This window comes from Tupaia chinensis, unplaced genomic scaffold (genome assembly GCF_000334495.1).
Source record: "Tupaia chinensis unplaced genomic scaffold, TupChi_1.0 Scaffold000211_1, whole genome shotgun sequence".
Lineage (NCBI taxonomy): Eukaryota > Metazoa > Chordata > Mammalia > Scandentia > Tupaiidae > Tupaia > Tupaia belangeri.
This window is the reverse complement of record NW_006159686.1, coordinates 1,347,486-1,357,412: the sequence shown is the minus strand read 5'-3', so window position 1 is coordinate 1,357,412 and position 9,927 is coordinate 1,347,486. Positions and strand designations below refer to the sequence as shown.

The window sequence follows — 9,927 nt, the reverse complement described above, 5'->3', positions numbered from 1 at the left end:
GCCCCCTCCACAAAAGTCCCGGTGAAGCCGGCGACGGGGTGGAGGGAGAAGCAGAGAGCGGTACAGCGCTCGGCAGCCCAGCCGAGGAGGTCTGAACGGCAGGCAGGCCGGGTTTGTGCCCCGGCTGAGAGCGTACTGCTGTGACCCCCATGGGTATCTCGGTCTTCACCACCTGGGACCCGGTCTGAGAGCCCACCCACAGGGCAGCAACCAGTAGGCATGAAGGCTCGTCCTGGAGACCGGAGGCACTGCCCACGCAGTAGTCAGTGCCACCTCGCTGGCGCGTGGCGGTGGTGGGCGTCTGTGTACCCGTCAGGTGTCGGCCCCACACCGCTGTGCACAGGCTCCAGGGCAGGTGGGGGCACCCTCCCACCTCAGCCCGGGCACTCACCTTTGACAATGGCCAGTCCGTTCATGAACTGTGGAAAAGGCTTGTGGGGGGGGACTTCCAGGGTGGCCGCCAGGCTGCCAGCCAGGAGGTCGATCTTCCCGGCGTGCTGCCGGAACTGCTCCAGGTCCCGGGACAGCAGGCTACACTGCTCACTCTGCAACCGGCATCTCTCCTCCAGCTCCCGGACCTTGCACTGACGGCAGAGGCAGGACACAGGGTCAGGGGCAGCGTGGGCCATCCTTGGGGATGTGAGTGAGTGTAAATGAGTGCACGTGAGTGTGTGTGCAGTGAGCACGTATCCATGTGTGCTGTATGTGCACACGTATGTGCCGCATGCGTGCATGCCTGTGCATGGGGGGGGCTGCTTCCCGCCCTCCACGGGGTATGTCTGACAACATAACCTCCACACAGCCTGGCTGCAGGCCAGCGCGAGCAGCTCACGGGCACCGAGAATGGTGCCGATGCTCCTCTCTCCCACTGCGGCTCGCTCTGGCTCCATGCACAACCGGGCACTTGGTGGTTGGCACGCCTGCAAGAGCACCTGGAGGTTGGAGCGTGTGGCTGTGCCGAGTGGGGGACAGCCAAGGTCTCCCCACCCATGCGCCTTTTCCCAGGCCCAGCACTACAGACCCAGGGAACCCACTTGGGGCAACATGAGGAGACCCGTCTCTGCTAGGTGTGGTCACGTTGTTGCCCTGCTGACATCACAACGGCCTCTCTCCAGCCCAGAAGAGAGCAAGGTGCCTCCTCGGGGACGTGCACAGGAAGTGGCCCCAGCCGAGCTCCTCCCTAGGGCAGGGCAGCCCGCTCGGCTGCCCCCCGCCGATCGGTGGGCCGTGCCTGAGCGAGCCCTCTCTGGCCTCCTGGGACTCGCAGTCCTTGCAAGGTGTCGTCTCCCGTGACAGGAGTCATGCAAGATGCAAGACGCGGTGCATGCCCTCTTCCCACCCCCAACAGGACACGAGCTCCCAGGTCACCGTTCTGCCTCTGCACACAGGCCCGGCACGCCAAGCCTCTGCCTTCCGGCTCCTGGCATGTCCCCAACACACAGCTCAGCTCAGGCCCCGAGAGGCGCTCGAGAGCTGTGTGCTGGAGGCTGCCGGGAGCCCTGCGAACAGGCCTTGCAGTGGGGCCTGCCACTCTTCACCCCGGGAATGCGGGCACGAATGCCACACGCATTCAATTCCCCACGAAGGTGACAGCCCGAGGGCAGCTGCTTGCCTCTCACTTCCTGCAGACCCCAGCCCCGGGCACACTGTGGCACTGTACCGGCGCTCGTGGTGGCCATGCACACGGGGGCGTGGGAGTGGCCACCGTGCAAGATAGAGGGGCCCAGCCAGAGCAGACCCTCCCTCGCTGCTCCTTCCTCCTCCCCGCCACCCCCGCCCCTGCACAGGCGTCAAGCCTCCCAGTGTCCGGGTCCAGAATGGACTATTTGTGTCTGAGAGCAGGAATCTCTAAAAATAAACCTAACAGATCTCAAGACTATAATTAATTTCTTCAATTCATTAAAACAATCAGCACGATTGTTCTTTTTAAAAACTGAATGAGCTCAGCCAAGACAGCCGCCACTCCAGGGAGGAGCGAGCTGCCCTCGGGCTCCTGGCTGGGGCTGGGGCGGCCCTGGCCAGGCTTGGGGCAGGGTCTGCACTGCGATGGTGGCTGAGCCCCGAGACAGAGCTCTGGGGCCCATGCGGGCAGGCCGGGTCCTTGGCCAGGGACCGCTGTCAAAAGCCCGTGTGGGTGAGGAGGGAATCGCGCAGAGCCTGGGCTTCCAGCAGCTAGAGGAGCCACGAGCAGGTACTGGGAGCACACAGAAGGGCTTCGACATGGGTCAGAGCCACGTGTGCGCATGTGCACGTGGGGATGCCCGGGCGCGTGGCCATGACCTAGGGAGGTGGCTCGACTGTTCCTCCATTCGAGGTCCTAGAACGACAAGGTGCCGGGATCAGCGTCGTGGGCTCTGGGCTGGGAGGGCCTGACCAGTGCGGTGACGAGAGGGGGCTGTCCAGGACATTAAGCCGTGTACACCTGACTGTGCGTGGGTCCAGGAATCTAAGGTCGCGGCCACATTCTCAGGATGACACGCACTCACGCACACGCACACACACACACACACACACACGAGGGACTGCAAACACAGTGACATCAACTCTACACGGGCTCCGGGCCTGGGGACACGCCATGGCTCGAGACATGCCGGCCGAAGGTCCTGGGCCTCTCGCTCTTTGTGTAAACTCTTGCGAATCTAATATTAGCTCAAGATAAAAAAAATCTCAAGAAGCAAGTTGGTTTTTTAGACCATGAATGACCTGGGGCACAGACTGGGGAGGCTTTGGGCCAGCCGGACAGTGAGCCCAGCCAGCCGGCACTGCTGCTGTTCTGGAAGGAGCGCAGGGGGCAGGGGCTCTGTGGGTGCTGGGGAGGGAGCTGGCGTGGCCCCCGGGGGGCAGGGCCCGCGGAGGCAGAGCTCAGAGAGGAGGCCGCTGTCCGTCTGCCCTGGCCCCACTCAGCTGTGCTGATGACCCGCTGCGGCCACAGCCTGGGGCCTGTGCGCCCGGAGGGCCCGCCCTACATCACGTCCGCCCCATATCCATGCCCTGCTCGGACACAGAGGCCAAGACAGGCGGGCGAGGCTTGCGGGGTCAGGACCAAGGCCCTTGTCAGCAAGGCCACCGCCGGCTCCTGGCCGACGCCGCAGCTGCTGAGTGAGCGCGGCGGTCGTGCCTGAGTGAGCAGGGGCCGCCTGCGAAGTGCGGGATCCGTGGGCTGCACATGAACGGCCGCAGGGCTGTTCCGCAAAGGCAGAAGATGCCGCCGACCCACCACCGCGGAGGGCTGGGCCCGCTGCTCCCGGGACAGCAGCAACCAGAGCGTGGCAGCAGCCTTCATGCTGGGGCGGCCCGCGACGGAGTCGGTGCTGTGGGGTGACCCAGTTACTATCACCCGTGGGAGAGGCGGGCGGCTGGTACGGTCAGTACCGTCACCATCTGAGGTGGCAGCGTGCACACCCTAGGGGCCGGCCGGGTCGAGGGCAGTGGACGTGGGTGTTGAGCCCGGGCTCTGCCAAGCTGCCACAGCCTCCTGTCCCCAAGCGGCTCCTCATCATGCAGGAGCTCCTGGAGACCACCCCAGGGCCGCCAGGCTGCCGGCACCAGCGTCTCCTCCCGGGGTGTCTCTGCTCGGGCTCCGTGCCCCGCCAGCACATGAGCACGGCTCCGACCGCGTGGGTCCCAGGAGCAGGCATCCCCAGGGCGGGCCGCCATCCGTCCGGCACGTGGGACGTCGCAGGGCATGTGTGAGGGCGGGCAGGAACAGCGGGTGGGAACAGGTGCTGGGGCGGGGGCAGGCGTGTCTCGTCAGTGTCTTCTAGGCACGGCTCGAACCCTCCTGGGCAAAGTGTCCGGGCTCCCAGGAGAAGCAGGTGCCTCCATCTCAGTAAGGTCTCACCTGAGCAGGCCCAGCACCGCGACAGCAGACTAAGGCTTTTAGGGGTGCGTCGCTGATGTGGGGGAGCACCATGGGCTACGTCAGCACGAGCCCATCAGTCCAGCCCAGAACAGCCACGCAAGCTCCAATTTCACTTTAATTTTCTCTAAAACCAGCCACGGGGACCATGAAGCCACATGTCTGGATGGTAGATGCAGGAGCAGAGGTCCCCAAGCCGCCGCCTGGAAGGGACGTGTCACGGGGGGCCCGGAGCTGCAGGGGCGGCTGATGAGAGGGCAGCCCTGAGGCTAAACGTGGCTCTGGGACTCCTGGCACATCGTCGCCTGACCCCCCTCCGTCCCCAGTGCCCTGTCCCTTTGCCCCACGGTGCCCGAGCATCTCAGCAGGACCCTGGCAGGGCCACCTTCTCCCGGTCAAGGACCAAAGAGTTTAGGGACCCAGGGTTTTTGCTTTGATTTTCTCTAAAATCAGCAGTTTAGGACTGGTATAAAGTAACGCCCACGACCTGAGTGCCCGCGTCCTGTACCCACGGTCTCTCCACCCTCCGGAGGGCTGGGCTCAGAAGCCCCTCCTTAGCTGGGCAGCCCCGTGTGGGCTGGCTGATCCAGACCCCAGGCTCCCTCTGACCAGTCTGGCAGGTCGGCCGCTGCTGGGAGCGTGGCGTCTCTGGCAAGCCCCTTGCTGACCCCCGGCTGGGTCTCGGGAGCCCACCCTGATGGCCACTGCCCAGAAGTGGGAGCAGCCACTGCCCCCAAAGCCATGACCAAGCTCAGAGCCGTGTGTCGAGGGAGAGCCCGTCTCCAGCCCCAAGACAGCCAGGATGGCTGGGAGCACCTGTGGAGGGCGAGCAGGGAGCCTGCTGCTTGCCCCGGCAGAGGCAGGACACAGGCGGAGCAGGGTGACACTCAGGAGCGGGTGCATTCCGATGGCCGGGTGTCCCAGGCCAGAAACTGTCCCAGCCATCGGAACTCATCGGACAGGCACAACCTGGGCACAGCACGGGAAGCCGGTGGGCTGGGCCTGCTCAACACTGCCCACAGGACGCCACGCCCAGGCGCCCGGGGAAGGTGCGCTCCCCCAGGAGCTCCTGGAGCAGCCCTCGCTCTCGGGGCTGAGGAGCCCCACCCCGCCACCTGCACTGGGGAGAGCTGTCTCCATCGGAAGCCCTTCTGCCGCCCCCGCTCAGCAGGGCAGGGTTGAGCAGGCCCGGGCAGGGCGTCCATGCAGGGAGCACGGGCAAGCAGGCGGGACACTCTGGAGTACCTGCATGCTGTCCAAGGTGCTCTGGGCGGGCACGGAGCAAGACGGCAGAGACGCGAGTGAGACGGAGGGTCCCGCAGGTCGCGCGGCCTCTCCCGCCCCACGCGTCGCGCCATAGCCATGACCACGTTGCCGAGCACGGGCCGCCCACGGCGCCGGGACAGGCCACAGTGCACCGTCAGGAGCAGCCGCACCGGAGGCCGACAGCGGCAAGGTGGGCTGGGGCAGCTGGGAGGGCAGGGCGGGGCTGACGCACCAGAGACGGCAGCTTTCCAGGGGGCACCTGGGCCCGCCTCCCTTCTCCGTCCCTGTCTGCTTTCACCGTGTTCTCGGCCCTCCGCATAGTCATTAACGACGCTTTCCCGAGCCCACGCGGACACGGCTGCCTGGACGACAGCCCACCCGAGACATATGGCCCCAGGCCGCGCAGAGGGCTGTGTCTGAGGAGGCCACCACCCTCAGGCGAGACAGGTCACATTAGAGACCTCCAGAAAGCAGCCCTCCTGCTGGAAGGTCACAGCGAGGAGGCCAAGCCTCTCTGTGTGGATGTGACAGGACGTGAGGGGTGACTCCGACCTGGGGACGAGACGGCGGGGCAGGAGTGGTGACTCCCGACCTGGGGACACAACAGGACAGAACCGTGACTCCTGACCTGGGGACGCAGCGGACTGATTGGTGACTCGCTCCCAGTCTGAGGACGTGACGGTGGGGCAGGAGTGGTGACTCCCGACCTGGGGACGTGATGGCGGGGCAGGACGAGTGTGCCGGCTCCTGACGAACCGCCCGACCTCGGGATGTGGCAGCCACTTCCCTTCTGTGCCCCACTGTCAGGGCCCAAGGAGAAAGGTCTCTGGGTGGCCAAGGAGAGCCCCTCAACCACACTTGTGAGGACTGTGCCCATGGAGTGCCAGGACGGCAGCGGCTGCCTCGACTCCCCGAGCCTCCTTTCTGAGAGTACAAGGCCTCCCGGTGTCACTCCCTAGAACACGGCCCTCTGGTGGCTTGCTCGCAGGGAGGATGCCCCCGGGACGGCCGTCCACCTCCACTCCCAGCGAGTGACGGGACCTTCCCCGCCCCCACCAGGAGAAGCCAGCAGAGTGCAGGCCACACCTCACAGGCATGCTGCCCGCGTGTCCTCACATGCACAAACACTCAGCGACACGCGTCATGCAGGTGGCCGGGAGCCCAGCACGAGTCGGCAGTCAGTCAGGGCCTTCGGCGGGGCACTCCTGGCATGAGCGGCCACCCCTGGCCGCCCGCCGCCTGGCACACTCACCTCTAGCAGCTGCACGGCACCTTCATGCTCTCGCTCGGCCTCCACCTGAGCCTGCAGGACAGAGGGAGGGCAGGCCTCAGCGGGCGGCCGTGTCGGCACGGCACGGCCAGGCCCGGTAACAGGTCTGTTCCGCTTCACGTCCCCGATTTGAAGGGTCTCCGTCAGGTGCCGCCAAGTCTGCCTTGGACGGGCAGAAATAGAGCTTGGCGGGGTAATGCTCTTGGTGAAACAGGAAAGTGCTCCCCGCTTCCTGGCCAAGAGCAGGCTCAGGGGCTCAGGGAGCAGGGCAGTGGGGACCCGTTACCTTCCTGGGAGGGTCACCATGGAGGGGCCCAACCGGCAGGATGGCTATCACAAGGCCTCTGACAGCATCTTCACCCTCCAGTGTCCCTACTGCCAGGAGACACAACCTAACTCCACAACCATGACCCCCAAGTGTCTTGCGATTGTCTGGAGGCCTCGGCTGGCCCTGGGGGTCAGACACAGCTGGGCTCTGGGCACCTTCGGCCAGCGGCAGGGGGACCCACTTCACTGCACTTAAAGCATGCCCTTTGCCCCACAGAGAAGGAATTCCACACGATCCCGGGGTTGGGGCCCTGGATCCAGCCGTGCCTGAAGCCAGCTGTCGTGGCACGAGAGGTAAGTTCCCTCTGGGCGTTTCTGCCCCGATGAACAGTCGCTGACCATCTGAGGATATGCCCCTCCTCGCTGTGAGGTCAGAGTGGGAGGCCATGCCCTGAGCCAATACCGCGCCGTCACACGGGTCTCCGCAGCCTCACCAACATTCCTCATGGAGCAGGAGGACACAGATGCTGAGCTGACACCCAGAACTCCCCACCCTAGGTGCCTGGGGAGCTGTGAAGGACGGGCCCTCGTGGCAGACACAGCGAGCGGGCAGTCCCAGCGGCGGCTGCTTCTCACTGCAGAACGCCGGGCGGCAGAGGGGTCTGGGCTCTCTGGCAGTGACGGGCAGGAAGGCCTTGCGGCCCCGGGGAGCTTGTTCATGCATCTCGTTCTCACGTCTCTCCAATGAGCGTCCCAGAGCGGGGCGAGAGCACAGCCACCCCAGACAGTAACCACACCATCCTTACACCCCGCTGTCATCGGGTGCTTAAAATTGTCCTTTGAAGGCAAAAACGGCGAGAGCAAAAATAAATAACAGAAAAAAAGGCCAGCAGTCAGAACATACAGGATTGTGTAAATGACACCCCACTGAGTCAGGCGAATCACAGAGGGTTTCAACCAGCAGGATGGAGAAAAGCCCAAAGCTCCCTCGCGGGCTGCAAGGACCCGGCCAAGTTGGCAGTGACAGCGCAGTTCCGGCTCCAAACGCACACTGGGACCGGCTCTCATTGCTCGTGCACAAGGCCCTGCGGGGCAGTCGGCAAGGACGGCTAAAACCACAGCTCGGGGGGCAGCGCCGAACTCACTAGAACCACAGCTCGGGGGGCAGTCGGCAAGGACGGCTAAAACCACAGCTCCGGGGGCAGCACCGAACTCTCGCTAGCATCAGGCAGGAGCTGGAGGGCGGCCCGTTTCCGAGCCCACGCCCACAGTGGGAAAGCGTGACCTTCACTGAGACACGACCCCCTGAGGGGTCGAACTTCAGAGGTCCTGTGGGTGCCCACAGAGCTCTCAGTGCTGCAGAAGGGGCCACTACCCGGCAGCTCAGACACCAGGGGCCGGCCAGAGGCAGCAGGAGCCGTGTCGAGAGAGACGTGCGTGTGGAGAGGGGCTGTGGGTCCCTGTTGCCGATGCTCCGGGCCTGCGCCGGGCAGGCTGGGCTGGGACGCCCACACACGAGGCCTGCCAGCCCGGTGGCCGTTGCTGGGGTGAGGGCTGGGCTGGGACACTCACAGTGACTCATGAAAGGGACAGCACCAAGGGCCGTAAGGACCCGCCCGCGCCGTGGCGCTCTGCAGAGCAGGGGAGCTATACGCCCACTCTGGCACCTGGGACGTGACCGGGAAGGCGGCCACGGTGGTGCCGCCAGGAGCCAACCCACACGGCGGCCAGCATCCCCCGCCCGGCGCACACAATGGATGTCGGACACCTGCGGGAAGTGCTTGGGACTGAGCCAGAGCACGAACCGCGGCCACGGCAAGCTCGGCCTCCCTGGCCACGCCTCAGCCACGGCGGGCTGAAGGCAGCCATCTCGAGCGGGAGCAGGTCAGGCAGCGGTGCGGCCGGCCGGTCTGTGGGTGACTGGTGCACACGGAGACCTAGCCATGGTGTAGACAAGCCCTGAAACCCAGAGCAAAGAGCGGGCCCAGGACTCCCAGCCTGCCCCACGTGGAGCAGGAGCCACACTGAAGCTCGGGACCTCGTCTGCACCGGGGCAGAAGGTCCCCACGTGGCATGCCATGCAAGCGCTGACGGGCGGCATTGCAGCGTGTCGACCAGGCTGGGTCACTGCGCTTTGGACAGCACCGTTTCTCCACAGACGTGTCAGGGGTCAGACGTGCCCACTCGCCCCTCCGGGGTTGCCGGGCGCTTGGCCCCCCCGGTACTCGCCGAGTCCCGCCGAGGGCCAGGCAGCGGCCCAGGCCCCTCGCGGCACTGAGGTTCAGGTGGAGACAGACAGGAGGCAGGCGGGCCAACAGCAACGTGTCTTCACCGTGCTGGGCCTGGAGTGAGGTCGCACCAGCTGGGGATTCCGATGACAGAGACGCTCAGTTCTGCGACTTTTGGGGGGCAGGCATTCTGGGCAGACCCCGAGACGGGACTGGTGTTGGTACAGTCAAGGAGCAGAGGCCAGTGTGGCCGTGGCACAGCCAGCAGCGGGTGACAGGGAGGGGAGGCGACAGGTGGCTTCAGGAGGTCGCGCCCGACGCTCTGCTCTTCGCATGAGGGCACGGGTGGGGCCCCGTTCCTGTGCGGGCCTGTTCAGCCTCGCCCTGGGCCCTGAGAGGTGCGTGGGGAGAGTCTGCTGGCTGAGCGACCGCAGCTCGGCTGGGGATGGCAGGTGGACGGGGTGGGATCCAGCCTCCTGCTTCCTGCTTGTGCGCCTGCCTGGCTCCCCGAGGTGAGGCAGGTGGCCGGGAGCTCCTGCCCAACCTGCACCCGTCAGGCAACCTGTGCAGCTTGCTGTCCTCCGAGCACTGAGTCCACGCTGCCCCCGTCCACAGGCATCGCACACGCCTCTCCCGGCACCCAGGCTGGGCTGTCCCTGGACAGGGCGCTGGGTCGCCGGTCCCCACGCCAAGTGCCTGAGCGCCCAGCACCTCCTGGGGGCTGCTACCACAAGGAGCCTCTGAGGGCCGTACGGTGTGGTACAGCCCCGCCCCGCATGTCAGGGAACGCCCTCGGCCTCCTCGCACACGTGCATGGAGAACACAGATCTGGGTTCTGGGGCCCGCGCGGGTCGGCCCGGCACAAGACCCCAGCTCCACACCCGGCCGGGACCAGCACCCAGACCGGGTCTTACGAGGAGCGAAATGAAAAGGGCGCCTTCAGAGGGCGGGGCCTGGAATAACGCGTAAGGGGTTCTAGCCTAGGGCAGCCCAGCGAGCAGGACGGGGCGTCCAAGAGAGACAGGCAGCTCAGCAGG

At 65.7% G+C, this 9,927-nt stretch overlaps 1 protein-coding gene across 1 annotated transcript in view; it reads right to left on the bottom strand.

The window, feature by feature from the left end:
• RIMBP2 (RIMS binding protein 2) overlaps positions 1 to 6,701 on the bottom strand; it is a 52,985-nt gene extending 46,284 nt beyond the window's left edge. Inside the window, exons 1-3 of the mRNA XM_027771376.1 lie at positions 6,682 to 6,701; positions 6,378 to 6,627; positions 392 to 584 (exon numbers count right to left, since the gene is read on the bottom strand). Coding sequence (XP_027627177.1) covers positions 392 to 584; positions 6,378 to 6,627; positions 6,682 to 6,701 — 463 coding nt within the window. The remainder of the gene's footprint in view (positions 1 to 391; positions 585 to 6,377; positions 6,628 to 6,681) is intronic.
• Positions 6,702 to 9,927: the final 3,226 nt, after the last annotated feature.